Source organism: Nerophis lumbriciformis, linkage group LG08, assembly GCF_033978685.3.
Source record: "Nerophis lumbriciformis linkage group LG08, RoL_Nlum_v2.1, whole genome shotgun sequence".
Classification (NCBI taxonomy): domain Eukaryota; kingdom Metazoa; phylum Chordata; class Actinopteri; order Syngnathiformes; family Syngnathidae; genus Nerophis; species Nerophis lumbriciformis.
Genome location: NC_084555.2, coordinates 53,278,791 through 53,297,761, shown reverse-complemented (window position 1 = coordinate 53,297,761; position 18,971 = coordinate 53,278,791). Strand labels below are relative to the sequence as shown.

The following is an 18,971-nucleotide window of genomic DNA, read 5'->3' as shown; positions in this document are numbered from 1 at the left end:
TCCATTCTTTATATAAGACTTCAACTTTCAACTCGTCAATCTTGTCTTTTCTGTGATGAGGGGCACTCTGGACGGCCATTTCACAACCTGATGACTTTCTCAGGATACACACACACACACACACACACACACACACACACACACACACACACACACACACACATGTCTTGCCTACTTTGTGTGGACCCACGTTTGGTTAGTACAGAGGTCGGCAACCCGCGTTTAGCGCCGCCCTAGCGGCTCTCTGGAGCTTTTTCAGAAATGTATGAAAAATGGAAAAAGATGAGGGGAAAACAGTCTATTTTTTGTTTTAATATGGTTTCTGTAGGAGGACAAACATGACACAAACCTCCCTAATTGTTATAAAGCACACTGTTTATATTAAACATGCTTCACTGATTCGAGTATTTGGCGAGCACCGTTTTGTCCTACTAATTTTGGCGGTCCTTGAACTCACCGTAGTTTGTTTACATTTATAACTTTCTAGGACGTGTTTTATGCCACTTCTTTTTCTGTCTCATTTTCTCCACCAAACTTTTAAGGTTGTGCATGAAAGGTGAGTTTTGTTGATGTTATTGACTTGTGTGGAGTGCTAATCAGACATATTTGGTCACTGCATGACTGCAAGCTAATCGATGCTAACATGCTATTTAGGCTACCTATATGTACATATTGCATCATAATGCGCCCTGTGATGAGATGGCGACTTGTCCAGGGTGTACCCCGCCTTCCGCCCGATTGTAGCTAAGATAGGCTCCAGTACCCCCGCAACCCCGAAGGGAATAAGCGGTAGAAAATGGATGGATGGATGGGCATCATAATGCCTCATTTGTAGCTATATTTGAGCTCATTTAGTTTCCTTTAAGTCCTCTTAATTCAATGTATATCTCATGACACACTATCTGTATGTAATATGACTTTTAATTTTTTGCGGCTCCAGACAGATTTTTTTTTTAAATTTTGGTCCACTATGGCTCATTCAACATTTTGGGTTGCCGACCCCTGGGTTAGTAGGTTGTGAGGGCCCCCCTTTCCACTATAGCTAGAATGATGAAAAAAAAAATAAAAAATCTAGCACTAGATGGGAGTAGAGAGTTGCAACCTCACTTCAGAATGCAAAACACACAAAGTAAAACAAATATTTTACTTCTGTAGTTGTGAGGACCAGGCAAAGGTCCTTACAAGTCAAAAGGTTCTCCCAGAAAGGGTGGTTTGTCAAGTGTATGTCCACACAAGGATGGTGAGACAAGTACACACACACACACACACACACACACACACACACACACACACACACACACACACACACACACACACACACACACACACACACACACATACACACACACACGGCTTCTTTGTCGAGGGAGTCTGCTGGCGCTGGCTATATAGATCAAAACACAGCCCACTCGCTTCCCACAGGGTGAAAAATAAATCTTCTCCATCGACGACGCTTCACTTTCTATCAACACGGTGACTCACACAACAGAGCAGAAAGTGGACTACTGCAGGAGCTCTTGAACGCACCCCTAATGGGACAAGCAGTTCAGCAGATGATTGTTGTTGATGAGGTGACCTTTAATGAGGAATGTAAGGGCCTGAGGAGGGTTCAAGTATTCAAGCAGCTGGACCACATCATCCAGTCCTACAAAATAGGGCTGGGCAATGAAACGATGTCAATATACTGTACATCGCAATAGACGCGTAATCGATATCGTTAAAAAATGTGTTTGATAAAACGTTAGATCATTTCATTGGAAGAAAGCGGAAGTTGCCAAGCAAGTTTGGTTGCATGAACGAAGGCAATCTTTCTCTGGTAAAAAAGCAACGCAGGAAGTGATCACTGACACGCTAGCAGCCAATCAGGTAACAGTATCAACTATCTTTTTGGTTGCGCTCTTGTGTCGCGGTTGGTTCTTTGCATGGCGTGAGAAGACCAAGTAAAAATTAAAGCTGCAAGCAGCATTGGTCGGGCCCGCATATTTGGCAGGTGCTAGTCCTAAGTGTCCAAATACTTTTGTCAAGTTTTAGTCCCAAGTGTCCCAATACTTTTGTCTAGTGTACCCACCTTGTCTGCATAGTGTGGGCACGCTGGTGCTTCCTGCTTTTAAGCAGCCATCTTAAAAAAACAGCAGCATCAGCGCAGCGGTTCTTTGAAGGCTCATAAAATCAAAACCGGAGCAGTTATAAAAACGCGCTTCTGTAGTTTTAATCACAAGGGTTCAATCTCTCTCCTGTGTTAGTTTGAAGCCGAAACGACAAACGCGCTCAGAGGAGATAGTTTTTGAAGGAAGGTGACCGGTTTTTACAAAAATGTTGTGTTGAAGGGGGAATAGCAAACTTCCTGTAGATTTTTGCTGGGGGTTGTCAATTTAAGAAATGTAGGTCTAAGTGAGACCTACGGAAAGGTTTTAGTTTCATGTCTCTCCGACCTTCCCAGTGGGAGTTACAGGCAGTTTTGTCATTTTTTTCTTCCGAGGAGCAGTTTTTTCTCGGTTTTATTCAAAAATTGCTCTAGAGCTCAATTTTGAGATTTGGGGTTCGTTTTTTTTTTTTAGATCGCAATGTTTGCCAGTCCTGATGTGTGCGTTCAGTTTGGTGAGTTTTGAAGCATGTTAAGGGGGTCAAATTAAAGCTCAAAAAGGCAAAAGTGACTGATTTTACTAAAATGTAGTGTTGAAGGGGGAATAGCAAAACTTCCTGTAGATTTTTGGCCAAGGAAATAAATTAATAAAATTTAAGTCTAAGTTAGACCTACATAGAGGTTTTTGTTTCATGTCTCTACGACATTCGTACTGGGAGTTATAAAAAGTTTACTTTGTAGGGGGCGCTAGAGCGCAATTTTGAGTTTTGGGGTTTGGTTTTTTTTACCAAAGAGTTTTGTTCGAGTTCATTTATGTGTGCGTCAAATTTGGTGAGTTTTGAAGCATGTTAAGGGGGTCAAAGTACCGCGCAAAGCTGCGGAATAAGAAAGAATAATAATAAAACCTTACAAATTCAATAGGTCCTTATGTCCCATTGCATAAGGACTCCCTGTGGGAGTCCTTATGCAATGGGCCATGCGGGCCCTAATTAAGAAATTGTGAAAAAAAAGAGAGGAAAAGTCACCTCGACGGTATGGCAGTATTTTTTTTCCCCCCAAAAGGGACCATAGTCAGACCAATGTGGTCTGTAAATGATGCAAGGCGCTCGTCCCGACCAAGACAGGTAATACCACACCACTTAGTGGCCTAGTGGTTAGGGTGTCTGCCCTGAGATGGGTAGGTTGTGAGTTCAAATGCCGGCCGAGTCATAGCAAAGACTATAAAAATGGGAGCCATTACCTCCCTGCTTGACACTCAGCATCAAGGGTTGGAATTGGGGGTTAAATCACCAAAAATGATTCCTGGGCGAGGCCACTGCTGCTGCTCACTGCTCCCCTCCCCTCCCCTCACCTCCTAGGGGGTGATCAAGGGTGATGGGCATACTTGCCAACCCCTCCCGGATTTTCCGGGAGACTCCCGAAATTCAGCGCCGCTCCCGAAAACCTCCCGGGACAAATTTTCTCCCGAAAATCTCCCGGAATTCAGGCGGACCTGAGTCCGCTAACCCACAATGTAAACAGCATACCTGCCCAATCACGTTATAACTGTAGAATGATGGAGGGCGAGTTCTTGGTTTCTTATGTGGGTTTATTGTTAGGCAGTTTCATTAACGTCCTCCCAGCGTGGCAACAACACACAACAACAGCAGTCATGTTTCTGTCTACCGTAAAGCAGTTCGTCTGCCGTAAACAGCAATGTTGTGACACTCTTAAACAGGACAATACTGCCATCTAGTGCATTTGATGAAAGCACTTCTGTGCGTGCCACACAGCAATGCATCTTCAGAGAGGGTGTTCAGCATGGTTCGAAAAATAGTGACAGAGAATAGAACAAGGATGGACAATTCAACCCTTAACTCAACAATGAGTAGATGAGTGTTATGTGTGTGTATATGTGTAAATAAATGAACACTGAAATTCAAGTATTTATTTTATATATGTATATATATATATATATATATATATATATATATATATATATATATATATATATAAAATAAAATATATATATGTACCGTATTTTCCGCACTATAGGGCGCACCTAAAAACCACAAATTTTCTCAAAAGCTGACAGTGCGCCTTATAACCCGGTGCGCTTTATATATGGATAAATATTACGATTCATTTTCATAAAGTTTCGGTCTCGCAACTTCGGTAAACAGCCGCCATCTTTTTTCCCGGTAGAACAGGAAGCGCTTCTTCTTCTACGCAAGCAACCGCCAAGGTAAGCACCCGCCCCCATAGAACAGGAAGCGCTTCTTCTTCTACTGTAAGCAACCACCCGCCCGCGTAGAAGAAGAAAAAGCGCGCGGATATACCGTATGTTTCATTTCCTTTGTGTGTTTACATCTGTAAAGACCACAAAATGGCTCCTACCAAGTGACAGGGATCCGGTTCATGAAAAGACGCAATCTCTCCATCCGCACACGGATTACTATTTCACAGCAACTGATATTCCTGTGAACCGCACTGTGGATACAACGGGAGCACGTACGGTGAATATTCGCACCACAGGGAATGAGAAGTCATCCTTCACTGTGGTTCTAGCTTGCCATGCTAATGGCCAGAAACTTCCACCCATGGTGATATTCAAAAGGAAGACCTTGCCAAAAGAGACCTTTCCAGCCGGCGTCATCATAAAAGCTAACTCGAAGGGATGGATGAAGAAAAGATGAGCGAGTGGTTAAGGTAAGTTTAAGTTTACGCGAAGAGGCCGGGTGGCTTTTTTCAGCAGCTCCGTCCATGTTGATATACGATTCCATGACTGTTTTTTTGACATTCCTTTAGCGCAGTTAGATGCGGCTTACAACACGGGGCGGCTTATGGGTGGACAAAGTTTTGAAATATGCCGTTCATTGAAGGCGCGGCTTATAACCCAGGGCGCCTTATGGTGCGGAAAATACGGTATATATATATATATATATATATATATATATATATATATAATAAAATATATATATGTATACATATATATGAAATACTTGACTTGGTGAATTCTAGCTGTAAATATACTCCTCCCCTTTTAGCCACGACCCCCCTCCCACCCCCACCCCCACCCCCCTCCCGAAATCGGAGGTCTCAAGGTTGGCAAGTATGGTGATGGGTCAAATGCAGAGAATAATTTCACCACACCTAGTGTGTGTGTGTGTGACAATCATTGGTACTTTAACTTTAACCTTAGCCGCGCTCACCCTTTAGAGCACAGCTGTAACTTCCTGGTTTTTCTTCATTTACATGTTCACACTTTGCACTATTTTGTTACATTTTATTAAGCATTTCTTACATATTCATTCTTTTTGCACCTTTATTTGAAGAGGTTATTAAGTGTTGTTTACATTCATTGATTGTTTTCCATGCTTCTGTTGACACTTCCTTCAGGCCTTGATAGCTGAGGAGAATATAACCAGAGGAAGGTTAGATTTGAAGTAAAAATGTTTACATTTAACATATTTTTCTCCTGCTCCTTATACTCCATTGGTCTTAAAAAACATCAATAATCATCAATATCGACCGATCTATCGTGATAGCTTTCAGCCCTATTGCGGAGTCTTTTTAAAGATGTATGGATAAGGTCTGACTGCGTTTCTATGACGATGGAGATTGCCCTTATCGTCCTTCAATATCAGTATTAAAATAACTAGAGGATGTTCTGTAATCATGCGGAGATTAAACAGCAGCTTCCTTTTCAAGGTCCGTCGGGGGGGGAAATAGCTTTTAAAGCGGAGATCACAAGAGAGGGAAGTTGTTTAAAGTGATGCACCGAGTGCGATAGATGTATTGTTGTCACGGTTACGGACGCTCGGCATAAAACGGGCCGATGTCTTGTAGTGCTGAGGTCATGCAACCTTATCCACAACATGGCCCAACCTTTGCCATTTGGTGATCAAATTCTAACCAAAACATAGCCTTTATGTCCCTTTTAGGAGGGGGAAGTCCACCCAGACCCTTTAGTTCTAAGGCCGTCTGAAATGATGAGAGGTGACTACAGTACAAGTTTAACAATGTATTCTACAAAACAGGAGTAAGTACAAACAATACAAAACTACCAGCGCTGTGAGAGAGAGCCAAGCTATCTAAAGGTCGGAGCAATCTCTAAAATGGTTGCCCGTCTCTCATGATTTTGTCCACCTAGTTTGCAACTCCTTGGGAGGGCTCGAAACTGAAAGTTAACTTGATGTGCACACATTGTCCTCCACTTCATGACGCTATTAAACTAGAGAACATAATGAGTGTGTGAGAGAGTGCATCGATAACTGATTATGTGTGTATCTCTCTAAGGCTGAAGCTAGTGATTTCTAAGGTGTTCTTATTCTGCCAAAAGGAGGGAAACTATTCCCCCAACAGTAACATCAATAGATACGGTACGTTTTTAGCACTGACCGAATCCCGCTGGTCCTACCAGGCACCGATTCGCATAAAATCATACTTGCCAACCCTCCCGGATTCTCCGGGAGACTCCCGAAATTCAGCGCCTCTCCCGAAAACCTCCCGGGACAAATTTTCTCCCGAAAATCTCCCGAAATTCAGGCGGAGCTGGAGGCCACGCCCCCTCCAGCCCCATGCGGACCTGAGTGACGTGTTGACAGCCTGTTCACAACATTGCCGTAAACAGCAATGTTGTGACACTTTTAAACAGGACAATACTGCCATCTACTGTACATGCATATGTGACCCACCCATAATGTGTCACATTTTTGTGTTGATTTATTTATTTTATTTTGTGGTTTGAATTCGTTTTTGGAGCTGTCATTACACATTTATCAGTATTCACATTGGTCAGTAGGGCGTTTCTTCCCAATTGAATGCTATCACCTGCAGACCGGAAGAGTCTTGTCATTCTGATGAGCGCGACCAGTCTGTGAACAATTGAAACGCTTTTTCCTCCTGTATAACAGGTTAGTTTTGGTGAATCAAATCACTGAATAATATCCATGTGAGCTTTATAAGTTTAAGTACACATTCTGATGGTGGAGCCTAATTCTAAAGTGTTTGTGAGTTGTAGTTTGTATTTGTGAATGAATCCAGTGCACAGCTGCAGTAATCAATACAAAATGGCGACGTGAGTGCGCAATGTTTATATAGGAACTTCTGATCCGAATTCAGACTCCCAAATTAGAGCTCCCGTTTTCTTATTGATTTTATAATGTATATTTGTATAATGTGTGTGTTCTGAAATAGTGACAGAGAATAGAACAAGGATGGACAATTCAACCCTTAACTCAACAATGAGTAGATGAGTGTTATGTGTGTGTATATGTGTAAATAAATGAACACTGAAATTCAAGTACTTCTTTTATTTATATATGTATATGTATATATTATATATATGTAATAAAATATATATATATAGCTAGAATTCAGAATTCACTGAAAGTCAAGTATTTCTTTTATATATATCTTAACCACGCCCCCCCCCCCCCCCCCCACCCCCACCCCCAACCACGCCCCCCACCTCCCGAAATCGGAGGTCTCAAGGTTGGCAAGTATGCATAAAATCCAACGATACCGTGTTGCGGCGCCTGAGTCGTGCGTGACGTCACGCTTGGTTGCCGACTCGGCCAGCCCTTCGAGCTTCGACACTTTCACTCAGTCAAACCACCTCTCGGTAACGTTGCAATTTTCAATGCCAAGAAAGTAATTGACTCAAAAACATTCCAACGCAAGTAAAGCAGGGCTCCACTTTTCAAAAAAAAAAAAAAAATGCTAGCTTGATGCTAACATACATTGGCATACCTGCCAACTTTTGAAATCAGAAAAACCTAGTAGCCAGGGTCCAGGGGCCGTAGGCCCCGGTAGGTCCAGGACAAAGTCCTGTTGGGGGGTTCAGGCTTCGCCCCCCGACGCAAAATGATTGATTGCATTCAGACAGGTTAAAATGTTGCTAAAACCATCACTTTTCTATCAGTCACAGTGACTTTTCAAAACAAAAATATTACAGCAAAAATCATATGGGTTGATTGACATGTTTATTCTGTAAGCTACCTTCAATAGTTTGATATTATTTTGACAGTTAATGCCAGTTATCCTGTCAACCTTTCACAAGACTTCAATTTGTTAATTGAAAGTATAAACAGTATAAACACTTTTTACAGTAAACAAATGGTAAAACAGTACTAAACAATTCCATTAAAAAAAAAATTGGTGTCATTATTAACTTTCTGTCCAAGCTTGTATAATCTACTGCCTTGTTCAATTGTAAAAAATATTCTGTGCCTAAAATTCACATTTCTATCACAATTATCATACTGTAAACATGGTAAGCTAACTTCATTAAAATTAATAGTCCTGTCAATAGCATGGAATTACAATTCAAATGTAGTTTTTTTGTAAGCCTTTCAAAAGAATTCAAAATATGAAAAATGAATGAAAATTAATTTAAGCCATCAGACACTTGAAAAGTGGCACATCACATCTCTAATGTAATCATTTGAACTTTTCAACAGAAATAGCACTGCAAAAATATTAAGGACATACTTCTGTATTTTGGTAGTTATGCTGTCAACATTTAACAAGATTTCTTTAACTTGGACTTGAAAGCATAAATAGTATAAACACTTTTAACAGTATAACAGTACTAAACAATTCCAATAGATAACATTGGTGTCATTACCTTTTTGTGGCTAAAATCCGAAAAACGTTGAAAGTTTTCCACTTGTATCGCTAGCAACGGCATTAGACTTGTGTTTTTTTGTCCCAACGTGGTCTTTTACATCGCTATTTCCTCCGTGTCCGATCGAAAAATCTTGTCTGCACAAGGTGCAATTCGTGTAGTTTTCACCCTTTTTGGAACGGATAATTATTCCCGGATAGGCTTTTGAATATTCTTCACGGAATGACTGCAGTTTTCTTTTCGGTTTAAGACTCGTTTGCGATTTTTCTCCGGCTGATTCCATGATCGTTCGCTCGTTTGGAAACAATGCCTCGTGCTTGGCAGCGATGCTATAAATAGCCTCGCGCATTTAAAAAAAACATTTTTTTCAATTAATGAAAAACCATATTTTTTATCACTGCAACCGTAACCCGGAATAGGTTGATGAAAACCGTACTAATTACGGGAAAACCGGAGTAGTTGGCAGGTATGCATTGGGTATGCCATATACATGCTACTGGTTAGCATTAGCGATTTTACATGGCTGCTTCAACACCACAGCACATTACAATCAAACAGCTGGTGCGTAATAAGTACAATACTTATAGTATTAACTAGGGTTGCAAAATTCCGGGAATATTCAAAGTTGGAATCTTTCCATGGGAATTAATGGGAATAAACATTGAATGCAACATGCTAGATCTTGCAGCATGATTATTAGCTAAAACAACCTGATTTCATGCAAATTCAGTTGAATTTCAACCCTTCACTGTGCATTCCTCCATCACAGGTGCAGTGCATTCTTCCATCACATGCACAGATCATTCCCAGCATGCTACACACTACAGCAGGGCTATTGAGGCCACACTAGTATTTGAGCCCAAGGACTTCATCCAGTCAGGTACCGTATTTTTCGGAGTATAAGTCGCTCCGGAGTATAAGTCACACCGGCCGAAAATGCATAATAAAGAAGGAAAAAAATATATATAAATCGCACTGGAGTATAAGTCGCATTTTTTGGGGAAATGTATTTGATAAAAGCCAACACCAAGAATAGACATTTGAAAGGCAATTTAAAATAAATAAAGAATAGTGAACAACAGGCTGAATAAGTGTACGTTATATGAGGCATAAATAACCAACTGGTATGTTAACGTAACATATTATGGTAAGAGTCATTCAAATAACTATAACATATAGAACATGCTATACGTTTACCAAACAATCTGTCACTCCTAATCGCTAAATCCCATGAAATCTTATACGTCTAGTCTCTTATGTGAATGAGAGCAATAATATTATTTGATATTTTACGCTAATGTGTTAATCATTTCACACATAAGTCGCTCCTGAGTATAAGTCGCACCCCCGGCCAAACTATGAAAAAAACTGCGACTTATAGTCCGAAAAATACGGTAAGTGTTGATGATATTACTGGGGTAAATATATTTGATGTATGGTATTTAAGTGTAATTGCTTGTTACTGTATGACTGTAGACTACTCCAGCAGACTTACACTCAAGCTAGCTAGCTGTTCCTGTACTTGTTCCATGATTTTGGGGCCAATATCTCTAGCTAGCTAGGTTTATGTACCACCACAGTCTCATAATGAACCCAAAATATTTCTCCGTTAGCCGTGATGCTAATTTTCTCAATGTTAAATCCCATTCATTTATGCTAACAACGTTAGCGATCCGAATTTACCTTTTTGTGATGTGTAAAGTTCAAGTAGCAAATAGTAAATCAAAAGGTGTAGTTTCCTCTGCCTTCTGTTCTGCTAGCCATTCTGTTGTCATACAAGAATGTAGCTTATAGTTTGATTTAGCATGCTGATTGACTGTTCATTTATTCATCTAGCCTATTTCTATTCATTTGTCCATCAGTCATCAGCCTTCCCGGTAAGGTCTATTCAGGTGTACTGGAGAGGAGGCTACGCCGGATAGTCGAACCTCGGATTCAGGAGGAACAGTGTGGTTTTCGTCCTGGTCGTGGAACTGTGGACCAGCTCTATACTCTCGGCAGGGTCCTTGAGGGTGCATGGGAGTTTGCCCAACCAGTCTACATGTGCTTTGTGGACTTGGAGAAGGCATTCGACCGTGTACCCCGGCAAGTCCTGTGGGGAGTGCTCAGAGAGTATGGGGAAACGGACTGTCTTATTGTGGCGGTCCGCTCCCTGTATGATCAGTGTCAGAGCTTGGTCCGCATTGCCGGCATTAAGTCGGACCCGTTTCCAGTGAGGGTTGGACTCCGCCAGGGCTGCCCTTTGTCAACGATTCTGTTCAAAACCTTTATGGACAGAATTTCTAGAAGCAGTCATGGCGTTGAGGGTATCTGGTTTGGTGGCTGCAGGATTAGGTCTCTGCTTTTTGCAGATGATGTGGTCCTGATGGCTTCATCTGGCCAAGATCTTCAGCTCTCACTGGATCGGTTCGCAGCCGAGTGTGAAGCGACTGGGATGGGAATCAGCACTTCCAAATCCGAGTCCATGGTTCTGGTCCGGAAAAGGGTGGAGTGCCATCTCCGGGTTGGGGAGGAGATCTTGCCCCAAGTGGAGGAGTTCAAGTACCTCGGAGTCTTATTCACGAGTGAGGGAAGAGTGGATGGTGAGATCGACAGGCGGATCGGTGCGGCGTCTTCAGTAATGCGGACGCTGTATCGATCCATTGTGGTGAAGAAGGAGCTGAGCCAGAAGGCAAAGCTCTCGATTTACCGGTCGATCTACGTTCCCATCCTCACCTATGGTCATGAGCTTTGGGTCATGACCGAAAGGACAAGATCAAGGGTACAAGCGGCCGAAATGAGTTTCCTCCACCGGGTTGCGGGGCTCTCCCTTAGAGATAGGGTGAGAAGCTCTGCCATCCGGGGGGAGCTCAAAGTAAAGCCGCTGCTCCTCCACATCGAGAGGAGCCAGATGAGGTGGTTCGGGCATCTGGTCAGGATGCCACCCGAACGCCTCCCTCGGGAGGTGTTTCGGGCACGTCCGACCGGGAGGAGGCCACGGGGAAGACCCAGGACACGTTGGGAAGACTATGTCTCCCGGCTGGCCTGGGAACGCCTCGGGATCCCCCGGGAGGAGCTGGACGAAGTGGCTGGGGAGAGGGAAGTCTGGGCTTCCCTGCTTAGGCTGCTGCCCCCGCGACCCAACCTCGGATAAGCGGAAGAAGATGGATGGATGGATGGATTGATGGATGTCCATCAGTCAAATATTTTTAAATACTACTCCAATTGTTTAGCTGACAAATAAAGCAAAACATGTTCTAGACCAAAAATCACTTCATATTCTCTACTGCTCGCTAGTGTTACATATCTGAGTTATTGTGTAGAAATATGGGAAACAACTACAAAAGTACACTTCATTCACTAACGGTGTTACAAAAAAGACCAGTTATAATAATACATCATTATGGATATAGAGAACATACAAATCCTTTATTTATTGAATCAAAAATACTGAAATTCCACCACATAGTGCATTTGCAAACAGCTAAAATGATACACAAAGCAAACTATAACCTGCTACCCAAGAATATACAACAATTCTTCTCAACAAAAGAGGAGAAATATTATCTTAGAGAAAAATTTAATTTAAAACATTTGTATGCACGTACAACACTTAAGACTTTCAGTATATCAGTATGTGGAATTAAATTATGGAATGGATTAAAAGCAAAGCAATCAAACAATGTACTAATATGATCCACTTCAAGAAACTCTTCAAACTTAAAGTGTTTACAAAGTACAAAGAAGAAGAACCATGATAAACATTCTGAATTTATTTCATTCATCCATTCATTTTCAAAATAATCTTACTCATCTCACCATATTGAAATATAACTTACTTCACCAATTATTATTTATTTATTTATTTTTATTGACATTACTTACGGAGTATATTGTGAATAAATTGAGAACAGGAAGTGAACAAAAGTTTTAGCAACTGTTATGTAAAAGAAAAGGGGTAGGATTAAAAAAAACTCTGCTTCTTCCTACTCCTTTTCGAACATGTTGAAAAGACAAACTGGAAATTGTGATGTATCATGTTGTATGCATGCATGTTCGAAATAAACTCAAACTAAACTCAACTATTTATATCTGTGTGTGGCATTGCATTCGTGTTTTACAAGCTTCTCATCTTATTATACAGAATAAGATGGACGGTGTTCAACTTTGAATAATCAAAAACTACATTTTTGTTTAGTACAGTAGCATCGCTAACCCAACAAGGGACTCCTTCCAATAGCTCCACCCACTCGGCAGATGACTTTATGAATTTCTTTAATAAGAAAATTGAACTCATTAGAAAGGAGATTAAAGACAACGCATCCCAGCTACAACTGGGTTCTATTAACACAGATACAACTGTATCTACGACGGATACTGCAATACAAAATAGTCTCTCTCTTTTTGATGAAATAACATTAGAGGAACTATTACGGCGTGTAAGTGGGATAAAACAAACATGTTTACTTGACCCACTTCCTGGGAAACTTATCAAGGAGCTTTTTGTATTATTAGGTCCATCAGTGCTAAATATTATAAACTTATCACTTTCCTCTGGCACTGTTCCCCTAGCATTCAAGAAAGCGGTTATTCATCCTCTGCTCAAAAGACCTAACCTTGATCCTGACCTCATGGTAAACTACCGACCGGTGTCCCACCTTCCCTTTATTTCGAAAATCCTCGAAAAAATTGTCGCACAGCAGCTAAATGAACACTTAGTGTCTAACAATCTCTGTGAACCTTTTCAATCCGGTTTCAGGGCAAATCACTCTACGGAGACAGCCCTCGCAAAAATGACTAATGATCTACTGCTAACGATGGATTCTGATGCGTCATCTATGTTGCTGCTTCTTGATCTTAGCGCTGCTTTCGATACCGTCGATCATAATATTTTATTAGAGCGTATCAAAACACGTATTGGTATGTCAGACTTAGCTTTGTCGTGGTTTAACTCTTATCTTACTGACAGGATGCAATGCGTCTCCCATAATAATGTGACCTCGGACTATGTTAAGGTAACGTGCGGAGTTCCTCAGGGTTCAGTTCTTGGCCCTGCACCCAACTCTACATGCCCCTAAAGCTGACCAACACGCCGGATTGTAGTCAGCTGGAGGCGTGTCTTAATGAAATTAAACAATGGATGTCCGCTAACTTCTTGCAACTCAACGCCAAGAAAACGGAAATGCTGATTATCGGTCCTGCTAAACACCGACATTTATTTAATAATACCACCTTAACATTTGACAACCAAACAATTACACAAGGCGAATCAGTAAAGAATCTGGGTATTATCTTCCACCCAACTCTCTCCTTTGAATCACACATTAAGAGTATTACTAAAACGGCCTTCTTTCATCTCCGTAATATCGCTAAAATTTGTTCTATTTTATCCACTAGCGACGCTGAGATCATTATTCATGCATTCGTTACGTCTCGTCTCAACTACTGTAACGTATTATTTTCGGGTCTCCCTATGTCTAGCATTAAAAGACTACAATTGGTACAAAATGCGGCTGCTAGACTTTTGACAAGAACAAGAAAGTTTGATCATATTACGCCTATACTGGCTCACCTGCACTGACTTCCTGTGCACTTAAGATGTGACTTTGAGGTTTTACTACTTACGTATAAAATACTACACGGTCTAGCTCCGTCCTATCTTGTCGATTGCATTGTACCATATGTCCCGGCAAGAAATCTGCGTTCAAAGAACTCCGGCTTATTAGTGATTCCCAGAGCCCAAAAAAAGTCTGCGGGCTATAGAGCGTTTTCTATTGGGGCTCCAGTACTATGGAATGCCCTCCCGGTAACAATTAGAGATGCTACCTCAGTAGAAGCATTTAAGTCCCATCTTAAAACTCATTTGTATACTCTAGCCTTTAAATAGCCCCCCTGTTAGACCAGTTGATCTGCCGTTTCTTTTCTTTTCTCCTCTGCTCCCCTTTTCCTTGTGGAGGGGGGGGGCACAGGTCCGGTGGCCATGGATGAAGTGCTGGCTGTCCAGAGTCGGGACCCGGGGTGGACCGCTCGCCTGTGCATCGGCTGGGAACATCTCTGCGCTGCTGACCCGTCTCCGCTCGGGATGGTGTTCTGCTGGCCCCACTATGGACTGGACTCTTACTATTATGTTGGATCCACTATGGACTGGACTCTCACAATATTATGTCAGACCCACTCGACATCCATTGCTTTCGGTCTCCCCTAGAGGGGGGGGGGGTTACCCACATATACGGTCCTCTCCAAGGTTTCTCATAGTCATTCACATCGACGTCCCACTGGGGTGAGTTTTTCCTTGCCCTTATGTGGGCTTTGTACCGAGGATGTCGTTGTGGCTTGTGCAGCCCTTTGAGACACTTGTGATTTAGGGCTATATAAATAAACATTGATTGATTGATTGATTGAATCAAAAAATGGTCAAAATTTCCAAACTTCCCGAGCTTAACTTCCCGTGGTAAATTTCCGGAAATTTACCGGAAACTTTCCACCCCTTTGCAACCCTAGTATTAACACTTTTAAGGGCGTAACAAAAACCAAAACACACCATAATTATTATAGATTAATTTATGGTTTATCTTTGTAATTGTACCTAACATACAGCACTTAGGAGCAGCTTTTAAATGTGCTTTATAAGTAAACCTGGAGTTTTTTTTTTAAATTGTGTTTACCACTCATGGTTTTAGAGTGATTAGCACTAACTGTCGTGAGTTTTACCGTGGTTTAATGGCGGTGATGAGGACCACTTCGAGGTGGCGTGATACTGACCTCAGCGTGTCCGCCGGCGTTGAGAAGCTTGTTGCAGCGGTCGCACTTGAGACACAACTTGTGCCAGTCCTTGCCCAGCGATGACACTTTCTCAGCTGCACAGGAACGAGACACAAAGGGTTGTCGCGTTAGGACCACAAATGCATCAACACAACAAGGGGCTTTATTCCGAGAGAAGGGGGGGGGTGTCATGTGACGGCCTTTATGGCTTCACAGTGCAAAAGAATGATGTGGTAAAAAAATCCTGTCATTACTGCGAGTACTGGGAATGCTTGTGTACGAGACAGGATGCTGCGATGATGTCATCATGGGACACTCGGACAGTGATGAGAGCCCCAGCCAGTCCAGCTGGAAAAGTAGTGGGGGTTGTGGGGGAGTCCCCAGTCCATGTCTAACCCAGATCCTTTGTGTAACCCCCCCCCCCATCCCCCATGACCCGTCCTGCCCTCCCAGACATGCCAAGGGCCCTATTATTAATACTCTTTCCAATAATAAGCCTATAGCACACAATGGGCTCCAAGGAAGTGTCTGGACCACGGAGGAAAGGACTTCTCTTATCGCGGTGGGACACAAATAACCGGATACCGGCTTCCTATACACCCCCACCCCATTCAAAAATCTCACCAGCAACTTGCTAACAGCGCTGGCCTAAGAATATCCTGTCAGATTGTTCTGGGCAAACCATATGAGGAAGACGACGACAAAGTCCCGATAAGACACCGGACTGCTGACATTAGCGGTGAGTGTCATGACTTGGTCCGGGGTGTGTGCTTTTTCAGGATGCAACGGAAAGTTGGCTCGTGCGAGACGGGAATGAAGGTACATGATTTATTATTATCAAAAAAAGGAATAAATGAAAGCGCGCACAGTGGCGGAGAATAAACTATAAAACCAAAAGACTATAGCAAAAAAGTACAAACAAAAAACACGCACAATGGCGGAGAACAAACTATGAAACCAAAAAGACTATAAATATGGAACAAAAACTTACTTGGCTTGGACAAAAGTAGTTGCTTGAGGAATTGACATGAAAAGAAGTATCAGGCATGAACAGAGCATAAATGTGTTGTGAGGTCGTCAGGACGAACAACAGAAAATGAATGAACTTAAATACTATGGACATGATTAGTGAAAGCAGGTGCGTGACTCAAAACGTGAAACAGGTGCGTGACGTGACAGGTGAAAACTAATGGTTGCTATGGTGACAAACAAGAGTGCACAATGAGTCCAAACGTGGAACAGGTGAAACTAATGGGGTAATCATGGAAACAAGACAAGGGAGTGAAAAGACAGAAACTAAAGAGTCCTATAACTAAACAAAAACATGACTTAACACAAAACATGATTACACAGACATGACAGAGAGCATTCGTTAAGCAATTTAATCGCATTCTGCCAATTTGTTTGGAATTGATTTTTACTCGTCGCTGAATTTTTATATTTTTATTGTGCACCTAAAATAAAGAGTTGACCAAAGTGCTGTACAGAAAGCAGCACGCATATTAGTACAAATAAAAAGGAAAACAAGCACAAATATTATTAAATAATTATTATTATTAATTTTTTTCATAGTAACATACAGAGGTGGGTAGAGTAGCCAGAAATTGTACTCAAGTAAGAGTACTGTTACTTTAGAGATTTATTACTCAAGTAAAAGTCAGGAGTAGTCACCCAAATATTTACTTGAGTAAAAGTAAAAAGTATGTTGTGAAAAAACTACTCAAGTACTGAGTAACCAGAGGTGGGTAGTAACGCGCTACATTTACTCCGTTACATCTACTTGAGTAACTTTTGGGATAAATTGTACTTCTAAGAGTAGTTTTAATGCAACATACTTTTACTTTTACTTGAGTATATTTATAGAGAAGAAACGCTACTTTTACTCCGCTACTTTTATCTACATTCAGCTCGCTACTCGCTACTAATTTTAATCGATCTGTTAATGCACGCTTTGTTTGTTTTGGTCTGTCAGACAGACCTTCATAGTGCCTGCGTTTCAACAAATACAGTCACTGGTGACGTTCACTCCGTTCCACCAATCAGATGCAGTCACTGGTGACGTTGGACCAATCAAACAGAGCCAGGTGGTCACATGACCTGACTTAAACAAGTTGAAAAACTTATTGGGGTGTTACCATTTAGTGGTCAATTGTACGGAATATGTACTGTACTGTGCAATCTACTAATAAAAGTTTCAATCAATCGATCAAAAGTGTGAAGGAAAAAAGACCCTTTTTTATTTCAACCGTACATCCCGTCAAAAGCCTAAAGACTGACTGCACAGTTCCTGTCTTCACAATAAAAGTGCCGCTCCATCGCGCCTGCGCTTTCAAAACAAGAGTCTCCGAAAGCCAGCGCAAACAAGCTAGCAAGCTACGGAGTTTGCCGCCAATGTATTTCTTGTAAAGTGTATAAAAACGAATATGGAAGCTGGACAAATAAGATGCCAAAAACCCACCACTTTCATGTGGTATTAGACAGAAAGGAGGAACTTTTCTTCTCCTCCATTTGAAAACGTGGACGTTATCATCACTACTGTCTGATTCCAATCAATGCAAGTCATCAGAATCAGGTAATACACCAACTTATATTCTTGTCTTCATGAAAGAAAGGAATCTATATGTGTTAAACATGCATGTATGTTCATTAAAACACCTTTAACATGTAAACAAAAACGGCAAAATAAATAAATATAAATGATATACAGTATATATCAATGTATGTGTATATATGTATATATGTATATATATATATATATATATATATATATATATATGATATGTGTGTGTGTATGTTACTCATCAGTTACTCAGTACTTGAGTAGTTTTTTCACAACATACTTTTTACTTTTACTCAAGTAAATATTTGGGTGACTACTCATTACTTTTACTTGAGTAATAAATCTCTAAAGTAACAGTACTCTTACTTGAGTACAATTTCTGGCTACTCTACCCACCTCTGCTTACTACTAAAAGACAAGTACTCTAGTATGATCACTATTTTATTTAAGGACTTAACTGCAATAAGACATATGTTTAATACATATAAATGATATACTGTATATATCAATGTATATGTATGTATATATATATATATATATATATATATGTATTTATATTGCTGTTTTTGTTTACATGTTAAAGGTGTTTTAATGAATAAACATGCATGTTTAACATATAGATTCCTTTCTTTCATGAAGACAAGAATATAAGTTGGTGTATTAGCTGATTCTGATGACTTGCGTTGATTGTAATCAGACAGTTGTGATGATAACATCCACATTTTCAAATGGAGGAGAAGAAAAGTTCCTCCTTTGTGGTGGGTTTTTGGCATCTTATTTGTCCAGCTTCCATATTCGTTTTTATACACTTTACAAGAAATATATTGGCGGCAAATTCCGTAGCTTGCTAGCTTGTTTGCGCTGGCTTTCGGAGACTCTTATTTTGAAAGCACAGGCGCGATGGAGGGGCACTTTTATTGTGAAGACAGGAACGTCCTCATGTGCGGTCAGTCTTTAGGCTTTTGACGGGATGTACG

At 41.1% G+C, this 18,971-nt stretch overlaps 1 protein-coding gene across 1 annotated transcript in view; it reads right to left on the bottom strand.

Annotated features, from left to right (window-relative positions):
• Positions 1 to 18,971, bottom strand: part of crip2 (cysteine-rich protein 2) — a 119,000-nt gene that overhangs the window by 33,264 nt on the left and 66,765 nt on the right. The window contains exon 2 of the mRNA XM_061969192.1: positions 15,435 to 15,529. Coding sequence (XP_061825176.1) covers positions 15,435 to 15,529 — 95 coding nt within the window. The remainder of the gene's footprint in view (positions 1 to 15,434; positions 15,530 to 18,971) is intronic.